The 23,460-nt window shown below is 47.9% G+C and overlaps 3 protein-coding genes and 1 long non-coding RNA gene across 4 annotated transcripts; all 4 read left to right on the top strand.

Moving 5' to 3' along the window:
• Nucleotides 1-411: 411 nt before the first annotated feature.
• On the top strand, nucleotides 412-22,760 carry LOC112342367 (PH-interacting protein-like). Its single transcript, XM_024664051.1, has 20 exons — nucleotides 412-461; nucleotides 513-590; nucleotides 652-758; nucleotides 813-897; nucleotides 947-1,063; nucleotides 1,112-1,215; nucleotides 1,267-1,356; nucleotides 1,407-1,482; nucleotides 1,541-1,712; nucleotides 1,760-1,830; nucleotides 1,882-1,962; nucleotides 2,007-2,219; nucleotides 2,293-2,352; nucleotides 2,452-2,506; nucleotides 2,560-2,987; nucleotides 3,045-4,487; nucleotides 4,546-5,061; nucleotides 22,315-22,368; nucleotides 22,450-22,508; nucleotides 22,568-22,760. Exons 4-20 carry the CDS (start codon nucleotides 835-837, stop codon nucleotides 22,758-22,760), a joined length of 3,795 nt encoding a protein of 1,264 aa, XP_024519819.1. The 5' UTR covers nucleotides 412-461; nucleotides 513-590; nucleotides 652-758; nucleotides 813-834.
• On the top strand, nucleotides 12,178-12,971 carry LOC112342337. Its single transcript, XM_024664012.1, has 3 exons — nucleotides 12,178-12,318; nucleotides 12,366-12,571; nucleotides 12,634-12,971. The coding sequence occupies exons 1-3, from the start codon at nucleotides 12,223-12,225 to the stop codon at nucleotides 12,893-12,895; spliced, it is 564 nt and encodes a 187-aa protein (XP_024519780.1). The 5' UTR covers nucleotides 12,178-12,222; the 3' UTR covers nucleotides 12,896-12,971.
• LOC112342344 lies at nucleotides 17,261-17,874 on the top strand. Its single transcript, XM_024664022.1, has 2 exons — nucleotides 17,261-17,638; nucleotides 17,699-17,874. The coding sequence occupies exons 1-2, from the start codon at nucleotides 17,324-17,326 to the stop codon at nucleotides 17,756-17,758; spliced, it is 375 nt and encodes a 124-aa protein (XP_024519790.1). The 5' UTR covers nucleotides 17,261-17,323; the 3' UTR covers nucleotides 17,759-17,874.
• LOC112342349 lies at nucleotides 19,353-20,223 on the top strand. The gene is made up of 6 exons (XR_002990938.1): nucleotides 19,353-19,371; nucleotides 19,418-19,493; nucleotides 19,560-19,629; nucleotides 19,684-19,734; nucleotides 19,949-20,003; nucleotides 20,057-20,223. It is a non-coding gene; the product is annotated as an uncharacterized LOC112342349 (long non-coding RNA).
• Nucleotides 22,761-23,460: the final 700 nt, after the last annotated feature.

The raw sequence follows: 23,460 nt of genomic DNA, 5'->3' as shown, positions 1-23,460 counted from the left end.
GCCGTGTACTTTTCGAATCTTGCCGTTGCTGATCCGAGCAAACTTCATACAGCGGAGTAAAGCAATGCTACTAGTATCTCTACCAAGAGAATAGAACAAATGCGATGGCCGCATTGGCAAGCTGACCAAGTTCATGCTCTCGCGTTCCGTGAACTTGGTGGTGGATTTGCAAAGCATCACAGACCGCCATCCACACGGACTGTGAAACATGTTATCATCAAGCCTTCTGTACTGGTGAACCGAATAAGAATCATCCAGGTGCGAAGGGGTCATCGTAATGCGGTATATTGTGGTACGTGTTTCTTTTCTTTTTGATTTTCAAGACCTATTAACGAAGCGATAAACGTGCAGCCGTTTTTTATCGTACTGGACGGTATCTTGTCACTGGCTCGGACGATCGGCTTGTGAAGATATGGTCCGTAGAAAATCGACTTTGCCTTCGTAGCTGTAGAGGACACGAGGTACTATTTTCTGCATCCGTTTCGAATATTGTGCTTAAAACCTGGCTTTTGGGGGATATAACCGATTTGTCTGTAAGTAGTTCGAACACTCTAGTTGCATCAGCTTCTAACGATTCCTCCATCCGTGTTGTAAGTATTCCTTTGTTGTATTTTTGTTTCTTCTTTTGATTTATTTCGCTTCTGCCTTTAGTGGGGATTACCAGATGGTGTTCCCGTTGCAATACTTCGTGGCCACACCGCGGGCGTAACGGCCATCAAATTTAGTCCTCGACCGGGCTGTGAGCACCATCTTCTATCGTAAGTGTTAATAATTTGGTTTTTCCACTTGTATTAAAATCTCGTGGTTTCAAGTTCGTCTGAAGACGGAACATGGATGCTCGGGATTCTTCTGTCAATCCACGTGTCTACATGCCGAAGCCGGATGTCGAACCCGAATGTAAAGAGTCTGCCGATGTTTTTTTGGTCTTCTAAAAGCTTGTTTCCAGCTGCAGGAGCTGAGAAGAGCTGAGAATCGAGCACAGGCTACGAATCAGATTCAGTGCTGTGCGTTTAATGCAGATGGCTCATACTTTGTTACTGGGAGTTCGGACAAGCTTGCCAGGGTAAGCATTTAAAGTGGACTTTTTATATTTCTAACAATTGTGGAACAGGTTTGGGACGCAAGAAAGTGGGCGGACGAGTACACCGGCAGGCCAAATCATGAGCATGACATTCTTAGTGGACACGAGAATGTAGTTAACTACGTGTGGTTCAGGTTCGCCTCTTTGGCTTGGTCCTCGTTGACATCAATCGTCCTTTGTTCCAGTGGTTGTGCAGAGCCAATCAAAGTTTCTCCCGTCGACTTTTTGAAGGATGACAACGTCCCTGACAACATACCGAAGTTCAAAACAACCTGGTATACTGTGCCGCTCATTGCTATCTGGTTTTAACGTTGGTTTTGTTCAGGTTTCCTCAAGATAGCATAGTTACTTGCTCAAGAGACGGCACTGCTATTATCTGGTCTCCTCGTCCTAGAAAACAGGTGTGCATGGCCTTTCTTTCTGTGTAACTAATGCCATGACTTCTCCTCTTTCCTCCAGCTGAAGCTAGGTCGATGGGTGAAAGCTTATCATTTGAAAGTACCGCCCCCTCCGATGCCACAGCCTCCCGTTCGAACTGGTGGACCTCGACAAAAACTACTTCCGACTCCTCGAGGTGTCAATATGATAATCTGGAGTTTGGACAATCGTTTTGTACTCGCCGCGATTATGGGTAAGATACCTCACGAACTAATTTTATGGAATAACATGGATGTGCAGATTGCCGGATATGTGTCTGGAATGCGGTTGATGGCAGGCTGGTGCACTGTTTAACTGGCCATACCAAACAGGTATTGAATGGAATTTATTGATTCCATTCTTTCTTAACATCTATTATTTAGACTTACGTGCTAGATGTACATCCATGCAATCCTCGCATTGCAATGAGTGCGGGCTACGATGGCCGAGTTATTGTGTGGGATGTAAGTGTATTCGCTCAAAAAAAAGATCACGAATTTTGTTTTAGATCTGGGAGGGCCGTCCAGTAAGGACATTTGAGATGGGAGATTATAATCTTGTCGATGGCAACTTTTCACCTCATATCCATATACTGTTCTCATGTTTGCCAATTTTCAGGGATGGAACCTCATTGGTTGTTTCCGATGAGGTCGGCCAGGTCTACCTTTTTTCTACGGGAGCACCACCAAGTCAAGACGACGAAGATGCGAAATACGACCAGGTATCAGGAAGATTAGCTTCAGATCCTTCTCCTAACAGCTTTTTGTTTGTTTGTTTGTTTGGGTTTTGTTTAGTTTTTTCTTGGAGATTATCGGCCTCTTGTTCTAGATACTCATGGAAGCGTTCTCGGTCAGGTAAATAAAATGATGTAAGTGCTTTTATTTAGTTTTAGTCCTGAGTGTTGTTCTTTTCCGGTATTGTTCTTGCAAAAACTGAGTATCTTTCTTTTACAGGAAACTCAGTTGCCTCCTCATCAAAGGAATCTTCAAGATCTCTTGTGCGATGCAAGTAAGCTGGTGACTTCTTACCTCGTCCAACTTATTTTTCTGTTTCATTTTCAGGCTTGATTCCCTATCCAGAACCTTATCAAAGTTCGTACCAACAACGTCGGCTGGGACTCCTAGGTTGCAACTGGCAACCACCGTCAGTTCAGCTCGCAGTGGGAACGTTTGATGATCCAGCGTTCATTCCTCAAGATCAGCCTCAAGCAGTAGTTGCCGCTCTACAAGCAATCGAGCAAACAAACGAGCAAGGCAACAGATGGGTAGAACAACCGGCGGATGGTGAGGCAATGGACTGGGATGAAGAAGTCACTGGATTGAGTGACGATTCTGGTTCTGATTACTGCGCGAGCGAAGAAAGCTCGAGTGACGAGGATGGAAATGAAGAAAGTGGTACGATCTGTGAATCGGAAACAACCGACAAAGAAATTGACGAAATCGATTCTGATGGGGTTCGTAACCGAAGAACAAGGAAAAAGAAAAGAGAGGTACGTACGTCCAGCTTTTGCGTCTCTGATAACTTCAATGGTGATTGTCCACTACAGATACTCGCAACCTTGGTGAGGAAGCAAAAGCGCAGGCGCTTGGAGGAGTCAAACAATGCTCTTTTGATGCCTGAGGAAACGCAGAGGTTGAGGCCTAGAAAGCGGATAAGAAAGTCAAACCCGGACCATGCATTGAGGCCTATGAGGATGGCAGCTCGGAATGCGTTGACCATGTTTTCGAGCTTACATGAGTACGAAGACGACGAAGCACGCCGCCTGGCCGCTGAGGATGCCAAAAGACCTGGTACATCTGGAGAGAACGAGAACCAGAGGCTTCTACGCAACGGGAAAGTTCTTACAGAAACTCAGGAACGTGAAGACGATGAACCTCCGAAGAAGAGTCCCGCAGAGACTTCGGACGTGGGTGAATGCAGGCGGCCAAGGTCTCAGCGAAAGTTAGTACTCAAGTTGAGAAACTGTGCACAAACGTCCAACAACGAGGATACTTTTCGGAGCCTCGAAATACCAGAACAAGGCACTTCTAAGGTCCCCGTGGCCGGGGCTAATGACAGTCATCCAGAAACAGATGGTTTTATCGCGGACGAGAATCCCACTGAAGCTGTTTCGTCTGACGACAAACAGGGATACATATGGAAGAAGGGGAAAGCAGCCAAGCGTGCTCGCATGCCTTATCACAGCAGCAGCTCCGAAGAGGATAAACTGGTAGACGTTCCTTGTGATACCAAGAAAGGCCTTGAAGCGACTCGTGTAGAAAATGGAGACACAAAGGTGGTGGCAAGGGCGATCATTAGCGAGTCCGAGTCGGAGAGGTCTCTTTCAGCTGACTACCTTGACGAACAGCAGAGACGAGAGCAGAATCAAACTCTTATGAGCAATGAGTTCTTACAGAATGGAGAAGCTCCAGATGGTGACAATGACCCTGATTACCACGAAGAGGTTTCACCAGGCAGTAACAGTGAGTCGCTGGAGGATGCTTACAAGCCCGAGGAAGAGCAGGCAAGTGAGGACCTGGACGTGGACGATATACAAATGAAGCGCAATATGAACAAGGCCGTCTACTCAAGGAGAAGGCCTCGCAAAGTTGCGACTAAGACCGAGTGTTATGAGGCCGACGAGCACGCTTCAGGTGGCCGCAGGAGAAGTACACGGCTGGCGCAGGGTCGCGTGGTTAGTCTCTCCAACAGCAGGTCCACAAGAAGCAGGAGAAACGTCGGCCGTCCCTCACGCTGGGAAGCTAGCTCGTCTTACGACGACTCGGACTGGGATAGAAGCAGCGACGACGATGGACGCCGAAAGCCCGAAAGAAGAACTTCGAGCAGACTGAAAGTGAAGCTGCAGAAGAACGTTGGGTCGAGGTACAAGGATTTCCACGTCAGCACGGTGCATCGGAGTCCGAGCAACGTGTCCTGGTTACTCTTGACAGAGGTGGAGCGGACGCGCTACATCCCACAGTATGGTGATGAGGTGGTGTACTTCCGACAGGTAAGAGATCCAACGAGCTTGTCTTGAATTATGTTTTAATTGAAACTGTCGATTGCAGGGACATCAAGACTACTTAGACAACAAGCGGCTCGACGACGATGGTCCCTGGAGAAGCGTGAAAAGGAAACTGCAAGCGGTCGAGTTCTGCGAGATCACCGGACTGGAGTACATCATTCTCGAAGTGTTGGGGAACACTTGTTGCCGGCTGACTCTCGAGTTCATGGACGGGCACAGGATTCGCGGCAGCAGCTTCAGCGTCGACTTGCCGGAGCTGACAGACTTCGCCGACTTTATAGTGGAGAGAAGCCGCTACGAGGCCTCCATGGCCAGGAAGTGGTCCAGTCGGGACAAGTGCCAAGTGTGGTGGAGGTCGGACGAGGAAGAAGGTGGTCGCTGGTGGGAAGGGACGATAACTCAGGTGAAGGCAAAGTCGCCCGAGTTTCCAAACAGCCCCTGGGACAGCATCAGTGTGCTGTACAAGGACGAGCCATCGACGACGAACCACTGCCCCTGGGAGCTTCACGACGTTGAGAATCCTTTAACTTGGGAGTCGCCACAGATCGAGCAGGACAAGGTGCGTGAGCTGCTCAGGTGCTCCACTTGAACCAATCCAAGGTTTGTTTTTGTGCGATCGATCATAGACTCGAGGAATGTTTCGGTTTTGGTCTTGGCTTGACGAGCTTTTGCTTTTCACAGGACGAGTATGGCTTGTGGAGGTTGCAGCAGGCCGTGAGCAAGCCGGATTTTCTTGACAGGCAAGTTGGAAAAATCTCTTGCGATTGAGAAAGAAGCTAAAGGTTTTCAAACAATGCAGGATTGCGCTACCAATCTCCATGGACGTGATGGAGAACAACTATTATCGTAGCGTGATGGCGGTGTCACACGATCTTAGGATACTGATCGACAACTTCCGGACATATTTTGGGAAACAGCATTCGTCGGTGCTCAAGGTGGAGCGGCTGAGAGAACGCTTCTCTGAGGCACTGCAAATGTGAGCTTTGTAAAAAAATTCTCGAGGTCTTAGTTAGCGAAGAATAGAAACATTTTCCTTACACATCCATCTACATTGTCAAACACGAGATTATTCTGAGGATCACTCTCATACCTGGAAAACCATGAGGAAGAAGGAAGTCGAGGAGATGGGGCGCCATTCTTCTCCTCTTCCTCCTCCTCTTGTCATCGAGGCTGCGTACTGATGGAAATCGCGAGAATCCACTGACAAGGAACTCGAGTTCCCGCCAGACCACTGTACGAACGGTGGCCCACCAAGAAAGTGGTCAGTGGCCCATTGTACGTAACATCGCCTTTATTTCAAAAAAGGGAACCCTAGCTTAGGGTTCTTGCGAAGATAGGGCGGGTGGCTCGAAATTCTGGCAAGCGTTATTCGCATCTTGCAAAGCTGCTGCAAACCTCGTTTTTCTTGCAGCTGCAAAGCCTGATTTTATTATTGCGGACCTAGCGATGGAATTTCTGATTGCGATGGTGCTTGTTAGCACCATTGCGATCAGTGTGCTGTGCATCGTGACCACAGCTTGTGTGCTGTGCATCGTGACCACAGCTTGTGTGCTGGTGCTGGCATCTGCCATGCGTGCAAGAATGGGAGCCCTGACTGAGAATCTCCAGGTGATGGCCTCTGGCATTCGTGCGGCAGTGAGGGAGGATGTGCAAGCGATCCATGGTGCAGTGAGGGAGGATGTGCTAGCAATCCATGGTGCCATAAAGGAAGACGTTGCTGCCGTGGTTGGAGCAGGAATGGGATCCATTCGTGCAGCAGTGAGGGAAGATTTGCAAGCAATCCATGGTGCCTTGAAGGAGGACTTTGTTGCTGTGGTTGGAGCACTGAATGTTGCGGCTATGCGTGCTGCAATCAAGGAGGACCTCCAGGCACTTCATGACACAGTGAAGGAGGATGTTATAACAGCCCACAACCAAGTCATGATCGACTGTTCCACATCCCTCTATCAGGTAAGCATTTGTTAGATTTAGATTTTGTGCGGCTTTTAAAATACTGGATCAGGGTTTGGATGGCTTGATCAGGTCGTGTTCAAAGCGCAAAGTGGCGCTGCTGCTGGTTCAGTGATTCATAGAAACGACGAACTGTTCTCTTTTTTCTCAGGAATTTTTTTTCTGATTCAGATCTGCGGAAATAAAAAGGCTTATATGTCGTGAGCTTCTGATAGTAAGTCTTTTTCCGGGCAAGAACATAGACATGAACGTGGCCTGGCAGTGTCTAATTGGTACTTTCTTGTAGGTGGATGAGACCCTTTGGAGCTGCCGATAGTCACTGGGTTCAATTGCTTTGTATGGTAGAGGAACATGTGATATTTGTGCGCTTTTCGAGGATTCTCTGTAACAGTTTATTTCCGAATGGAGTTGGCTTGGTGGCTGGCTGTTCCTGTCGCTGCTGTTACCTCTGATAATGTTACCTCTGATGCGTGATCGAGGAGCTTGTTTTTTTCCTTGATGGAAGATCACGACGGCTTGTTGACTGATCTTCCGGACGATGTGTTCGGGTTGATATCCAGCCGCGTCTGTCACAGAGATCTCTGCAACCTCAGCGCCACTTCTTGCAAGCTTCGAGATGTCTGCAGCTCTGATAAGGTCTGGTTCCCGCAGTGCCAAAGGCTGGTTAGAGAAGAAGAAGCGGAGGAATACATCGACTTGAGCACTTGGAGGAATGGGCTGCAGTCGCAGGAGGCGCTGCTCAGATTCATCAACGGGGTCAGGAATCTGGTGGGTATTTGGGTGCATCAGAATCCGGAGCTGGGGAACTTAGTCTATGTCACTTGGGGATTTCTTTCGGTGGGGGGCTGCCGAATCATACCACCCCTCGAGGAATGGATTGCGGGTTGCTCTGGGCTCCGGTGTTTGAGATCTTCGGCCTTCCTGACGGATCTCTAGCGTTTTTCCTCCACGGAAGGGACAGGGACGACTACTGCTATCCCGGGAGATTTGAAGCCGCCAGGAGCAACAACTGCAACGTTCTCTTACTGGACATCACCGAGCAGAAGCAGCGTTTGCCAATCAGTCTAGACAGCACACTCATGGGTTTGATGGCGGGGAACAGCGATGGCGACGAGTGCAGCTCGAGAAGATCAGAAAGCAGGTCTGGTGCTTGTTTCGGTAGGCTCAGCTTTGGTGACAGAAGATCACTGCTGGAAGCGCTGGTCACGCAAGTTCGGATCAAAATGCCCCCCTTAGCACAGGGCCCCGTCTTCTTCAAGTCGAAGCATTCTTTTAAGAAGGAACTCAAGGCTGTGACGGAAAGGCATGCGCTGCTGTTGTGGATGTACATTTACGGGGATCCTTGCAGGATGGAAACGAAGCTTATCACAGGTTGCAAAAGTTTGTCTTTGACATTTCTATATTAATTAATATTAAGGATAATGGTCAGTTTCTATTCATCTGGTTTGTCAAACGCACCATCACAAAACATTTTCATAGCCACATGGTGGGTAGGCGACCTTGCCATGACGAAATCACAGTTCATGGCACGCCCCCTGTCAAAGTCTCGAAGATCATCATAAACCAGTCCCCTCGGCATGTAACGAACATGTATCACATTGAAGGAGAGCATCGCTTTGATCTGCCACTGGCACTCTGAGATGTCCGACTTGAAGATACAGTGGCAAATCTTTGACAGCCCAACTGCACCATGCGCCACAATGAGCTTCATCACCTCCCTGAAGTTAGCCTCTTCCCAGCCGTGACCATGCTCCAGTCCTAGGAGAATCATGGGCAGCTGTGCCACCACCATGTCTTCGAGAACCACCTCCATGATGCTTCCCTGCTCGAACACATCAATCACACAGTTCTGAAGTGTTAAAGGGCAACCGCCACAGATTTCATACACCCTCTGCTCCGACCACGAGTTGGGAGCTGTGGCACCTGCTGCTATGCGCTTGGCGACGAGGCTTGACAGGAATGCCTTGGCGTTCTTTTCACCAAAGTGCCCCACAGCAACTGGCTTCCACTTTTCAACGTATATGTGACTCTGGAACCACTGCCGAAAAAAGTCGTCGGAGGTGGACATAATCACCATAGCAGTCCGATCCTTCTTGGTTATGGCTATGAAACGTCCTAGGAGAGTGCTTACATCCTGGTCGGACCACCGCTTCAGCCTGTCAGCTTCATCGATGACAAAAATTGGCCTCCTATGCTGGTTTTCAACCACCAGGCTCATAAACCAACTCATGATAGAGCCCAAGTCCTTCACTGGCTCCGCTTTTAATAGCTCTAGAAAGCTCGATGCATCAAGGTTTACGCCCTTGAACGTCAGCTTCTTCAGATCAACATTGACACCTCCGATCATCTTCAGAAGGGCTGCTTCCACATCTTTGAGCCAAGAAGCCCAAGTTCGCATCTGTCTTGCAATCTGTGCAGCAGCCTGCTCCGGGGAACTCGCAGCCCTCATGTCGACGTAGAAGAGCGGCAACTGGGCTTTCAGTAGAGGGCTGGCATCCCACATCTTCCTGAGCTGCTTGAGTAGAGCGGACTTGCCTGAATCGTTGGGGCCCATCACTACAGCGATGCGGTTGAGGCCTCCCTCAATCTGTGTGAGCAGATCAGTCATCTCTTCGTGCCTATCAAAGAAACCCTCGTCATCGTTGAGCGATTTCTTCAGCTCCCTCACCGCTTCAGCCGCCATAGCTGCCAACCCCTAAAATGTGTTAAACCTAAAGTCGCGCGCGGTTAATAATCTGAGCTCGAAAGTTGGTAAAATAGAAGTTCCGAGTCGGAACGTGGGTCGAGGCTGCTTGAGAGGGCAGCCGCAACACGTGGTACCAAAAATGGGTCCACGTGACATTTGGTATCAGAGAGACTAGTTGACTGTTTTAATTTTCTTTAGTTTATTTTCAAACAGATGAACTGCGAAATGGGACGTCAACTCAAAACATGTTGGGATTCCTTGCTGGCTACAAGTTGTTGTAAGCTAAACGAACGCTAATCTGTAGGAAGAGTTTTTCTTCCTGGCTAACTAGAGAACCTAACTGAAACTCTGGAGAACTAATTTACCGATAGAGAGAGTTTGAAGAGCTTGAAAACCTGTAATGTGGTTTTGGAAATTCTTGGTTATTGGTAGGCTCGTAAAGGCTCTGGGTGAACTAGATAACCTTTAGTGTATGAGCTCCACAATGGAACTGAAGTTATTAGATTGTGGAAGCGTTGAAATGCAGGCATAACCGAAAGGCTTGGTGGAGTGAAACCACCTCATGTTTGGATAGAACTTGTCCCTGTGAGAGATGTGGATATCTGGTTGTCTGAGTTTTTTGATTATCTAGGATTAGTGGCTTGTGGGGGAAATAACTAACTGAACGTTAGTGAATATGCAAGTCACTGAAGGCAGCTGAAACTCTATTAGGTGGTTTTCATCAAAGAGTGTAATTTCACTTGGAGAAACAAGATGGTATGTCTTTTGGCAATGTCGGTTGACATAATGGGTGGAGTACCAGTTGTTTTAGTACCCTATTGAGAGTGGAGAGTGCTGACGCTACTAACCACTTAGTGCCAAAGGAACAAAGGAAACCTTGCAATGCGAATGCTGAGTCTATTCTGCCTGGTATCTGGTTTAGGGCATTCTGTCTGGTTTATTGGAACTTGTGTAATAAGAGTTTAAATATGACAAAATGAAATTTGTTGCTATTGAAAGAGTAATGGGACTTAGCATAGAGGTGGATGAAGTCCTCTTTTGCTTCATTGATATATTACTTAATTGTTATCTATCTTCATAGGAGCGACCTCGGTGGGTGAAGAAGTACCAAATGCAAAGGAACTCTTGGTTGGGAGGTCTTAGGCCTCAGAAAGTTGTGAAAAAAGCTAAAGGGAATGGCACTTGCAGGTCGAACAGGCAAGCAGTTACGTTGACGAGTTTATGGCCTGGTATATGAAGATGCAAGAGCTAGATATGTACCAGAGCATGTGTGAGAACAAGGAGTTCAGTGTACATTCTCAGTTATTTGAGTTCGAAAAGAATGACATTCAGGCAAGTCTTTAATTGGTTTCTTTATTTATATTTATCTATTTATGGTTTTTCAATTGGAAAAATGATGCACTCCCTGAAAATTTCGAAGAGTAGATGGATGTTGCAACATGTGGAGCAGGCTCATGTGTGACATTAGCGATTTTGAAGTGTAGTACTGTTCTTTCTGGCTGGATTTCCTTCCCGGTGGCTGTCCGGAATGGGAGATGGCCAGCTACAAGATACACAAGGATTATCGGTGAGAGCTATTGTGGAAGAACGAGAGTGCTGTGAGGAAGCTCCAGGTGAAGATGGATATCAAGTCAGCAAGATCGGCCACCAAGGGCAGCAAGGGCCAGGCTTTTTCTTCAGCCCCGTCTCCAGATCGGAAGAAGGTGATATGTTGAGGATGCTGATGCCAGAGAACGAAAACGGGAGTTGGGAAATCATTCATGCAGATTCAGGAAACCTTGCAGTCCAGTAGTACTTCAAAGCTGGGACCTTTTCCGCCAGGACTGAAGGAGCTTGAGGATTGGATTGTCAGTCACAGGTTAAGCTGAACTGTTCACTTTTTTGTGCAAAGTCTCTACCGAAATGTGTCCAGGGAGCTGTTCATCTTCTCATCATCGATTCGCCTACTAGATGCGTTGCTGAGCCGGGGGTGGTTGATCAGTATACGGAGTTCTCGGATGCTTTACTGAAGAACTTGGTGAACCCTGCTTTCGGGATACTAGACAGAGCTGGCTACATGGTGGTGTTTGTGCTATTGGATGATTTGCCGGCTTTGAATAACACTGCAGAAACTTGCAAGCTGAAGTTCCTGCAGACAAACTACGCGCACACGGCAAGGTCCTGGGGATACCGTATTTTTAGAAAGGTTATTCTGAGTTAAGTGGTGACCAGCACAAATCGTTGATGTGCTAACGTGGTGGGACTCGCTGATATGGCAGGACACGCTGATTTGGCGGGACTCACTGACACGGCAGGACTCGAGAGCAGAGGCTCTAAGAGGTAAAACAAACTCTGTGTTGAGTTAAGTAGCGGCCAACACAAATCGCTGATGTGGACTCCTGGAAAGGTAACTCATCCTTTCGAAATTGGTACTTTTTAATGTGGAAAGCATCGTTGCCATGTGTATTTTCGGTTCCCCCTACTCCAAGGTTGCAAAGAACAAGGACATCCTGAACACATGCTACACTCCTTGACGAGCCAGAAGATTTCCAGTTCCCATGGTATACTATTGTTTGTTAGCAGATAGCAGCGAAAATAGTTGAAAAGTTCAAAGTTGACGAGAGACAAATTCGCTCACGTCACTGTATAACAATGCATTCATTGACGATGAGGACTGACTGGTGGTTCATGAAACAAATTGAGAAGAGTTATGTTTATATTATAGTTTATATTTAGTTATATATATATAATTATAATTATAAATATATAAATACAAAATAATAATTATATTTTTATAAAATCCTTAAACTTGACACAATTACCGTGCACCAAAATATTCTTTGTATGGAAAAGAATATTATGTACCGATTAGAATTCCCCATACGCTCGGCAAACTGCGCTCGAGGAGGAAGATAGCAACATAGCTTGACCGCCACTCTTCGTGACAAAACATAGAGTTGACTATTTTCATAGAATTAATGTTTTTTGCAAACATTTTGTTAATTATATGTTAAATACTAACTCACGTCGCTTAACTTCACCGACAATGTCTCCCTTTACTCTGCTTCTGCTTCAATTGATTCATTCCCAGTTGCAAGAGTTTCAATGAGGCTATCTCTTTATCCCGCTGCTGCATTTACATTTGCGTTGGATCTCCTCGCGTTCGGCCTTTCAGTCGGTTCTTCGTCCACAAGTTATCATGTAAGCCGCCTTCACTTCGCCCTTGAATTCACGTTTTCTGGCTGTAGGAAACCATGATTTCATCTGATCACACCAGAATCAGATGCACTCCCAAGAGAGGAGGGGTAGCAAGCGGCTTAGCTATCGGAGCTGCCGTGTGTTTGCTTCTCGGCCAAATCACCGCCACAGCCGCCACAAAATGCACTTGCTGTTCTTCGTCGCTTCATCGACGCGGATGCAAGATTGCTGCAATTATCCTCCTCACTCTTTCCTGGTATTTTCAGCAAAAAAAAAAATTCATTTATTTAAAAAGATCAACTTTTGTGGTAATGGCAGGATCTCTTTCGTGATCGCTGAGCTCTTCTTGAACACGGCGGCCAGCCTCAGTAGTTATCAAGTGGAAAGGTTTGAAGAATCTGGTTGCAGCACTGTTCTGCAAGGCGTGAGTGTTGTGGGTGCTGCTTTTACACTCGTCACTTTGCTGCTCAGCATTGCCTACTTGTCCGTCTACATGAGCGGCATGAAGAAACCGAAGAAGAAGACGAGCACCGACGAAACAAGCCGGATTGTTGATATGGAAGTCGCAAAACCAGTTTAGATAGAAGCTGTAGGCTAGCGCTGTATAAGATCGATGATTCAGTTGACAGAGATGTGCGTTTCTAGCACCACCATCAGCCCAGCTCTGTACGTCTCGCTGCTGAAATCCTGCGCTCTTACCAGAGACTTAGCCAGAGGGAAACAACTTCACAGAGAGATCCATGCGTCCTGGCAAACAAACAACACAGTCCTCTGCAATCTGCTCGTTCAGATGTACGGGAAATGCGGGAGTTTGCCTGACGCTCGCGACGTGTTTGATAGTGTTAAATAGCGTTCACTTGGAACATCATGATCCGTGCATATACAGAGAATGGTCAGTTGCTGCAAGCGAGGATTTTGTTCGGTAAGATGCCGATCAAGAATGTGGTTTCCTGGACGATAATGCTAGAAGCCTACGGAAGAACTGGTGGTCTTGAAGAGGCTGAGGATCTGTTTGATTCGATGCCTTGTCGTGATATAGTCGCCTGGAACGTGATGATGGAAGTGTTTGCGCAGAATGGTCGTCTGCTGCATGCTAGAAGCTTGTTCGAGAGCATGGGTGATAAAGATGTGGCTTCCTGGACGACGATGATCACTGCCTACTGGCAGATGGGTGATTTAGACTCATCATAAGATTTCTTCGATCTGATGCCGTATCGAAGCGTCGTTTCCTGGAGCGCGATGCTCACGGCGTACGCTCGCAACGGCAAAGTCGAGGATTCGAGGAAGGTTTTTGAAGGAATGCCTGAGAGGAATGTTCTGGTCTGGACAGCCATGCTGGCTGCGTATTGTCAGTACGGACATTAAGACGAAGCGAAGAAGGTTTTCGAGTTGATGCCCGAGAAAGACGTCGTCTCTTGGAATGTGATGATATCTGGTTACGCTCACACGAAGCGTTTTCGCGAGGCCGAGACATTGTTCGAAGAGATGCCGAGGAGAGATCTGGTTTCGTGGTCGCTGATGATCTCCGCGTATGCTCAAAATGGCGACACCGCTCGAGCAAAGGTTTTGTTTGACGGAATGCCTCAGCAAAGGAACACGATCGTAGCTGCGTACGCTTCGGAGGGCGATTTGGGACTTGCGAGGATGGTGTTTGATGCGATGCCGGAGAAGAATGTCGTATCGTGGACGACGATCGTTAGAGCGTATGCGCAAAACGGTCACTTACGTGAGGCAAGGGTGTTGTTTGAAAAGATGCCTGAGAGGGATGTCGTGACCTGGAACTCAATGGTCACAGCCTATGCTCAGAACGGACTGGTTGATCAAGCTGTGGATGTCTTGAATCAGATGCCTTGCAGAGATGTGGTTTCCTGGAACGTTACGATTGCGGCATATTCGCACAACGGGCATAATCAGCAGGCCATCGCGTTGTTTCGAAAGATGGATCTTGAAGGCTTGCAACCCAACGAGATCAGCTTCGTTACGATCTTCGACGCCTGTGCAACGGTCTCGTTGCTCAGAGTCGACTGTTGCACAGAGTCGGGAAGCTGATCCACCCCGAAGCCGTCCCCGCCGGATTCAGCGCGTTGGAGCCGGTTTCGACGTCGATCCTGACAATGTATGGGAAGTGCGGGAGTTTGGAGGAGGCTCGTCGGATCTTCGATGCGATGCCTGAAAGACGCACGGTGTCTTAGAGTGCGATGATATCTGCATATGCACAGAGTGGTCATGGCCTGCTAGCTCTGGATCTCTTCAAGAAGATGGGTTTGGATGGAGTTGAACCGGATGGAATCACCTTCATCGCGGTGCTTTCGTCTTGTTGTCACTGTGGGGAGCTGAAAGACGGGTGGACGTATTTTGTGAGCTTGAGAAACGACTATGGTGTTGATCCCATGGCTGAGCATTACATCTGCATCGCCGATCATCTGGGAAGAGCAGGAAGGCTGGCTGAAGCTCAGGATTTGATTCACAACTTGCCCTTCCATCCTAGTCCCGTTGCTTGGACTCACTCATGGGAATAACCAAACGAAAGATTGCTCAACAAGTGCAGAAGTTGGATGAAACGAACTCGTCTTGTTACGTGCTGCTCTCAAACACATACGAATCTTGATTTGAAATAGGGTTTGAACATTTCAGTGAGAACTATAGTGGGAAATTTTCAAACTTATTTCCCGGACGACATGAGTTAAGTCCTCTCAGATTTTCAGGCAAATGACATTAAAACTAGGATTACAAAATCTTAAATATACTACTTTGGAATCTTATTGACTTTCCACAATAAAATATTTAAAATTTTGTAATCTTTACGTAGCTAACATGCTTAAAGTCCTACAACATCAGGTTTTGGAGACCTGCGTTCTACCGGACTGAACTAAGAGCGCTTTTTAGTTTGCTCGGTGCGGCAGGAGGATGAGGAGGGAGAGAGTTTCAGGTAAGGATAATTCGCAAATGAATTCCTTCCTGCGCCTCCTATTATTGTTAACAAGTTTTGCTATCATTCATTCATTCGTTCAATCCATTCATTCAATCCTATCATTCATTCATTCATTCACACAAACACTAGAGAGTAATAGCTATATGCTAATGGTTATGTTAGCATTTTCTTCAAGTGTCATTCATCCATCAATCACAAAGATTTGAGTTTGTTTGTTGTTAAAATTTAAGTTTATAATCTTACATATACTGCAGTCATGACTTCCGCAATTCATGCTGCAATCAAGCAGGACCTCCAGGCACTTCATGGCACACTGAAAGAGGACATACCCACAACCAAATTATGGTGTTCCACATCCCTCTATCATGTAAGCATTTGTTAAATTTTGATTTTGTGCGGATTTTAAAATACTTGATCAAGGCGCAAGGTGGGTAAGTGGGGTAAGAGATCCAACGAGCTTGCCTTGAATTATGTTTGAATTGAAACTGATCGCAGGGACATCAACACTAGCTTGACGACGATGGAAGGGTGAGAACTCCGAGCGTTCTGCGAGATCACCTAACTGGAGTACATTCTCGGAGTGTCGGGCCGGCTCACTCTCGAGTTTATGGACGTGTACAGGATTCGCGGCAACAGCTTCAGCATTGACTTGCCGGCTGACAGACTTCGCAGTGACTACGAGCATTCACGAGCACACCTTTTGTCCCGAGTTGGGAGGATCTTTTTATACCTGGAAAGCTTTGAGTCGGTTTAAGTATAAAAGCTTGTAATTCTTTCTAGAGCTCCCATGATACTCCCCTTGGAGCCAAACAAATAAAGGAATTAAAGGTACCTCTTTGGAAAAATGGCGATTATACGTAACACCAAGAAAAACAGTGATCGGATCGGAGCTCTTGCTCTCGAAGCTGAGCCAGAGGTTCTCGTTTTCAAGTCGAGGGTTGACCACTGCTGGGTTTTAGTTTTTGCTCCACGCACGCAACGCTTTCTCCACTTTGCAGGGCTTGGAGAGGCCAAATAAAGGAATAGAGAAGAAAGAAACTCACTGTGAATCCAAGGTATCACAGCTGTTCCTCCTTCGTGTTTTATGTGGCTGCTTTCCTGTGGAGCTCCAACAGGGCTTGGAGAGCTGCCAAGGATCGAGTGAGGAGATGGAGTGCCATCCTTCTCCTCTTCCTCCCCCTCCTTCTCTTGTCATCGAGGCCACGTGAGCTCCCCTTCGATCCGGAAGCCGACGGCGATCACCCCTGGCACCAGCAATCCCCCGCCAGGAACAAGAGGACGAAATCCTGTCCTGGTCCTGGATCGATCCGCTGCTCCTACTCTGGCCACAAAACCTCGCGGAGTCACCACGCCGGCGCCAAGATCCACAGCTCCTCGCGAAATCACCAGGACAAGATCAAGATTCCCGAGAATGCGCCCGCGGAGGAAGATATCCAGCGCCTCCGGCCCACTACCGTTGGGAAGAATCCACGCCCGTGGCACAAGAGCAGCATCGATTCCTGCCGCCAATCCAGCTCCGGAGACGCCGTCGCGCCGCGCCACCGCGCGAGGAAAGGTAAGACGGTGGAAGCCGAATCGGAGCCATGGAAATCGAGGAGCAAGCCGCCACGGCCAGAGCCAGTGCTGGAGCCGGCAGTGCCGACAACAAAGAAGAGCTCTTCTCCCTCCACAGGAGGTACAGATTGACGGCGACGAGGATGTCATGCGCGATGATCTTGCAGAGGTGCCCAAGCCGAAATCAGCGCAGCCAGGCAGCCTCGCCGCCGCCTCCAAATCGAGTGGAACCATCGGGGACCGCTTCTCCCGACGTGGATTGGCCTCGCGCTTCTCTTCTGTCGCTGTTCTCCGAGCTTTTCTGCCAGAAGATCGATCACGTCGCTTGGAAGGGGAGCGGGAGGCTTTAAAGGTCCAAGCTATACGAGCTTGTACCAAGGCAGCGCAGAAAATCCTGGCAGGACCTCTCTCGCAGATCTTGCTCCCGGATTGCAGCAAATTTCGGAGAAGGGCTGCCCGAGGTTAGGGTGAGCAAATTTTCCCTCCATGTAAAATCTAGGGTTCGTCGTCTCCGCAGCTTCCATGGATGTTGTGATTGTGGCGGTCGCGGGTGCTTGTGTTGTCATTGCGGCAACTTGCGTTGCAACCATGCTCATCATCAACCTCCTCACCAAGAGCGTCATTACCATGGCTTCTTCAACCAGGGGAGCAGCGAAGGAGGATCTACAGGCTCTCCGTGGAGCTCTCAAGGAGGATCTGCAGGCTCTCCGTGGAGTTCTCAAGGCGGATCTTCCCAGCCTCAGGCAGGTGATACAGGATTTTGGTGCCTTGAGGGAGGAACTGAGGATGCTGCGAGATGCTCTGCGAGCTGAGGCAGCCCAGGGCCAAGCTAATCCGGTAAGCATTTGTGAAGTTCTGGCTTGTGCGAATCTTGAAATTATTTTCTTGATCATCCAGTGGTGTGCAAACCGCACAGAAGTGGCGCTGCTGCTGCTGACCATGTTCAGTGATCAGTAGTTGATTCATAGGAAGTTCGACAAAACTGTTTTGTTTTTCGACAGGGAAAAAGCTTCTGATTCGGATCTTCGTTTCCTCGAAATAAAATGACTCATGTCTTGAGCTTCTGATAGTAAGTCTTTTCCGGGCAAGAACATAGACATGGACGTGGCTTGGCAGTGTCTAATAGTACTTCCTTGTAGGTGGATCAGTGTAACTGTTTATCCAGCAGACCCGGATTTCACTGGGTACACTTCAATTGCTTTGTATGATAACGGAACACGATTCAATCAAAGCTTTCAAGTTTTCTGTCTTCAAGTAGACTCGGGGTCATGCAGCTTAGCTGACGGCTCGTGCAGACTCACTGGACCTGAAACATAGAGAGCTGAACGAGGAGATCGAGGTGATCTCCATTTCTTTATCATGCATTTCCTGAGTCGCGGCCCTTGCGAGAGAGCCACTGGCCAGCCCTGGAACGAGTTCCTACAGCACAAGTTCTTGCCCCGGAGGTACCTTGAATTTTTCTCCAGGAATGGGACGCCCACCGCTGATGAAAATGACGATGTTTGTCGTTCCCACTCAGCGAGGCGCAAGTTGCCGAGGTACTGTGTGTCGCGAAGCTCTTTATTGGTTTTCCATGTTGACAAGAAGATGATTTGCAGGTGTAAGAACGTTGGCAACAAGCTCTTGCAGCAACTGCGTGTTCGCGTGATGCGAAAGTGTCCAAGCAATTAACCGCCGCGTTCGAACTACTTACAGACAAATCGGCTACCTCCCACAAAAAAGCCAGGTTTTTAAGCACAGTAATCGAAACCAGCCAGCCAGCCAAGTTCTTGCATAGTCCAAACCTCCGCAGCTACAAAGGCGAAGCCTATTTTCTATTGCGATGCATTGCAAATCCACCACCAAGTTCGAGAGCATGAACTTGGTCAGCTTGCCAATGCATTTGTTCTATTCGCTTCGTAGAGATACTTGTAGCATTTCTTTGCTCCGCTGCCAGTAGTTTGCTCGGATCAGCAACCGCAATATTCGAAAAGACAAGGCTTACATTCCAAAAGCGAGAATGCTCCTGATCCCGAAAGAGTAGGAACCTCCACTTTAGTTGCATCAGCTTCTGACGATTCCTCCTGTTTTTTGTTTTGATTCGTTTTGCTTCTGCCTTTAGTGGATTACCAGATGGTGTTCCGGTTGCAACACTTCGTGACCACGTAACGGCCATCAAGTTTAGTCCCCGACCTGAAGACGGAACCTCTGTCAATTCACGTGTCTACATGCCGAAGCCGGATGGCGAGCCCGAATGTAAAGAGTCTGCCAATGTTTTTCTGGTCTTCTAAAAGCTTGTTTCCAGCTGCAGGAGCTGAGAATGGAGCACAGGCTACGAATCAGATTCAGTTCTGTGCGTTTAATGCAGATGGATCATATTTCGTCACTGGGAATTCGGACAAGCTTGCCAGGGTAAGCATTAAAAGTGGACTGTTTATATTTCTAGCAATTGTTTGAACAGGTTTGGGACGCAAGAAGTTAACTACGTGCAGTTCAGGTTCGCGTCTTTGTTGACATCAATCGTCCTTTGTTCCAGTGGTTGTGCAGAGCCAATCAAAGTTTCTTCCGTGGACTTTTTCAAGGATGACAAGGTAAAGACATCTTATGGGGCTCTCATGGAATAACATGGATGTGCAGATTGCCGAGACTTACGTGCCAGATGTACATCCATGCAATCCTCATATTGCAATGAGTCCGGGCTACGATGGCAGAGGTACTGTCTGGGATGTAAGTGTGTTCGCTCAAAAGAATGATGACGAATATCACTTGATTGTTTTAGATTTGGCAGGGCCATCCAGTAAGAACATATGAGACTGGAGATTATAATCTTGTCGATGACAATTTTCACCGTATGCTTGCTCTCATATCCATTTATCCTGGATTTCACGTTTGCTAATTTTCAGGGATGGAACCTCGTTGGTAGTCAAGACGACGAAGGTGCGTAATACGATCAGGTATCAGGAAGATTTTGCTTTTTATCTTTCATCCAATAGCTTGTTGTTTTTGCATTTATTATTTATTATTTTTGTTTTTTCTAGTTTTTTCTTGGATGGAAACGTTCTCGATCAGGTAAATAAAATGATGTAAGTGCTTTTATTTAGTTTTAGTCCTGAGTGTTGTTCCTGTCCGCTATTATTCTTGTGCGAACTGAATGTCTTTCTTTAACAGGAAACTCGGTTGCCTCCTCATCAAAGGAATCTTCAAGATCTCTTGTGCGATGCAAGTAAGCTGGTGACTTCTTACCTCGGCCAACTTATTTTTCTGTTTCATTTTCAGGCTTGATTCCCTATCCAGAACCTTATCAAAGCTCGTACCAGCAACGTCGTCTGGGACTCCTAGGTTGCTACTGGCAACCACCATCAGTTCAGCTCGCAGTGGGAACGTTTGATGATCCAGCTTTCATTCCTCAGGATAAGCCTCAGTTTCTTCTCTGCAAGCGATTGAGCAAACAAACAAGCAAGGCAACAGATGGGTAGAACAACTGGCGGAGAGCTTTCTTCGCTCGCGCAGTAGTCAGAACCAGACTCGTCACTCAAGCCGGTGACTTCTTTATCCCAGTTTCTTGAGTGACGAGGATGGAAATGAAGAAAGTGGTACGATCTGTGAATCAGAAACAACCGACAAAGAAAATGACGAATTAGATTCTGAAGTGGTTCGTACCCAAAGAAGGAGAGAGGTATGTACGTGAAGTTTTTGTGTTTCTGATAATCCATTACAGATACTTGCGACCTTGGTCAGGAAGCAAAAGCGCTGGCGCTTGGAGGAGTCATACAATGCACTTTTGATGCCGATGAGGAAACTAAAGGAGAGAGGAAACACAGATATTGAGGTCTAATAAGAAAGTCAAACACGGACCATGCATTGAGGCCTATGAGGATGGCAGCTTGGAATGCCTTGACCATGTTTTCGAGCTTACATGAGTACGAAGACGACGGAGCACGCCGCCTGGCCGCTGAGGATGCCAAAAGACCTGGTACATCTGGAGAGAACGAGAACCAGAGGCTTCTACGCAACGGGAAAGTTCTTACAGAAACTCAGGAACGTGAAGACGATGAACCTCTGAAGAAGAGTCCCGCAGAGACTTCGGACGTGGGTGAATGCAGGCGGCCAAGGTCTCAGCGAAAGTTAGTACTCAAGTTGAGAAACTGTGCACAAACGTCCAACAACGAGGATACTTTTCAGAGCCTCGAAATACCAGAACAAGGCACTTCTAAAGTCCCCATGTCCGAGGCTAATGACAGTCATCCAAAAACAGATGGTTTTATCGCGGACGAGAATCCCACTGAAGCTGTTTCGTCTGACGACAAACAGGGATACATATGGAAGAAGGGGAAAGCAGTCAAGCGTGCTCGCATGCCTTATCACAACAGCAGCAGCTCGGAATAGTGATTACCACGAAGAGGTTTCACCCGGCAGTAACAGTGAGTCGCTGGAGGATGCTTACAAGCCCGAGGAAGAGCAGGCAAGTGAGGACCTGGACGTGGACGATATACAAATGAAGCGCAATATGAACAAGGCCGTCTACTCAAGGAGAAGGCCTCGCAAAGTTGCGACTAAGACCGAGTGTTATGAGGCCGACGAGCACGCTTCAGGTGGCCGCAGGAGAAGTACACGGCTGGCGCAGGGTCGCGTGGTTAGTCTCTCCAACAGCAGGTCCACAAGAAGCAGGAGAAACGTCGGCCGTCCCTCACACTGGGAAGCTAGCTCGTCTTACGACGACTCGGACTGGGATAGAAGCAGCGACGACGATGGACGCCGAAAGCCCGAAAGAAGAACTTCGAGCAGACTTAAAGTGAAGCTGCAGAAGAACGTTGGGTCGAGGTACAAGGATTTCCACGTGAGGAGAAACCTGAGCACGGTGCATCGGAGTCCGAGCAACGTGTCCTGGTTACTCTTGACAGAGGTGGAGCGGACGCGCTACATCCCACAGTATGGTGATGAGGTGGTGTACTTCCGACAGGTAAGAGATCCAACGAGCTCGTCTTGAATTATGTTTGAATTGAAACTGTCGATCGCAGGGACATCAAGACTACTTAGACAACAAGCGGCTCGACGACGATGGTCCCTGGAGAAGCGTGAAAAGGGAACTGCAAGTGGTCGACTTCTGCGAGATCACCGGACTGGAGTACATCATTCTCGAAGTGTCGGGGAACACTTGTTGCCGGCTGACTCTTGAGTTTATGGACGGGTACAGGATTCGCGGCAGCAGCTTCAGCGTCGACTTGCCGGAGCTGACAGACTTCGCCGACTTTATAGTGGAGAGAAGCCGCTACGAGGCCTCCATGGCCAGGAAGTGGTCCAGTCGGGACAAGTGCCAAGTGTGGTGGAGGTCGGACGAGGAAGAAGGTGGTCGCTGGTGGGAAGGGACGATAACTCAGGTGAAGGGAAAGTCGCCCGAGTTTCCAAACAGCCCCAGGGACAGCATCAATGTGCTGTACAAGGACGAGCCATCGACGACGAACCACTGCCCCTGGGAGCTTCACGACGTTGAGAATCCTTTAACTTGGGAGTCGCCACAGATCGAGCAGGACAAGGTGCGTGAGCTGCTCGACATCGTGGACGAGGTGCTCCACTCGAACCAATCCAAGGTTTGTTTTTGTGCGATCGATCATAGACTCGAGGAATGTTTCGGTTTTGGTCTTGGCTTGACGAGCGTTTGCTTTTCACAGGACGAGTATGACTTGTGGAGGTTGCAGCAGGCCGTGAGCAAGCCGGATTTTCTTGACAGGCAAGTTGGAAAAATCTCTTGCGATTGAGAAAGAAGCTAAAGGTTTTCAATCAATGCAGGATTGCGCTACCAATCTCCATGGACGTGATTCGCGAGCGGCTGGAGAACAACTATTATCGTAGCGTGATGGCGGTGTCACACGATCTTAGGATACTGATCGACAACTTCCGGACATATTTTGGGAAACAGCATTCGTCGGTGCTCAAGGTGGAGTGGCTGAGAGAACGCTTCTCTGAGGCACTGCAAATGTGAGCTTTGTAAAAAATTTCTCGAGGTCTTAGTTAACGAAGAAAAGAAACATTTTCCTTACACATCCATCTACATTGTCAAACACGAGATCAGTCTGAGGATCACTCTCAATCTTTTTATACCTGGAAAGCCATGAGGACGAAAGAAGTCGAGGAGATGGAGCGCCATCCTTCTCCTCTTCCTCCTCCTCTTGTCATTGAGCCCGTGTACTGATAGAAATCGCGAGAATCCACTAGGAACTCGAGTTCCCGCCAGACCACTGTACGAATGGCGGCCCACCAAGAAAGTGGCCAGTGGCCCATTGTACGTAAGATAAAGCGACTGTGGGTTCTTGCGAAGATAGGGCGGGCGGCTCGAACTTCTGGTAAGAGTGTCATTTGTGTCTTTCATAACTACTGTAAATTTGATTTCATTTTCGATTTTGCAAAGGCTTTGCTGCAAACCTTGCCAATGGAGTTTTTGATTGCCATAGTGCTTGTTAGCACCATTGCGATTAGTGTGCTGTGCATCGTGACCACAGCTTGTGTGCTGGTGCTGGCATCTGCCATGTGTGCAAGAATGGGAGCTGTGACTGAGAATCTCCAGGTGATGGCCTCTGGCATTCGTGCGGCAGTGAGGGAGGATTTGCCAACAATCCATAGTGCCATAAAATAAGACGTTGTTGCCGTGGTTCCTTCACTGTATCGTGAAGTGCTTGGAAGTC

Source organism: Selaginella moellendorffii, unplaced genomic scaffold, assembly GCF_000143415.4.
Source record: "Selaginella moellendorffii unplaced genomic scaffold, v1.0 SELMOscaffold_106, whole genome shotgun sequence".
NCBI classification, from domain to species: domain Eukaryota; kingdom Viridiplantae; phylum Streptophyta; class Lycopodiopsida; order Selaginellales; family Selaginellaceae; genus Selaginella; species Selaginella moellendorffii.
The sequence above is the reverse complement of the archived record's forward strand: the minus strand, read 5'-3'. Positions and strand labels throughout refer to the sequence as shown.

Bases quoted from the DNA above. Each gene is read 5' to 3' on its own strand.
- LOC112342367 (XM_024664051.1), top strand. From the start codon at position 835: ATGCTCGGGATTCTTCTGTCAATCCACGTGTCTACATGCCGAAGCCGG. The intron at 2,988-3,044 runs GTACGTACGTCC...TGTCCACTACAG, and splicing joins CAAGGAAAAAGAAAAGAGAG to ATACTCGCAACCTTGGTGAG. The intron at 22,369-22,449 runs GTTTGTTTTTGT...TGCTTTTCACAG, and splicing joins TCCACTCGAACCAATCCAAG to GACGAGTATGACTTGTGGAG.
- LOC112342337 (XM_024664012.1), top strand. From the start codon at position 12,223: ATGAGGCTATCTCTTTATCCCGCTGCTGCATTTACATTTGCGTTGGAT. The intron at 12,319-12,365 runs GTAAGCCGCCTT...TTCTGGCTGTAG, and splicing joins CTTCGTCCACAAGTTATCAT to GAAACCATGATTTCATCTGA. The intron at 12,572-12,633 runs GTATTTTCAGCA...TGGTAATGGCAG, and splicing joins ATCCTCCTCACTCTTTCCTG to GATCTCTTTCGTGATCGCTG.
- LOC112342344 (XM_024664022.1), top strand. From the start codon at position 17,324: ATGGATGTTGTGATTGTGGCGGTCGCGGGTGCTTGTGTTGTCATTGCG. The intron at 17,639-17,698 runs GTAAGCATTTGT...TTGATCATCCAG, and splicing joins CCCAGGGCCAAGCTAATCCG to TGGTGTGCAAACCGCACAGA.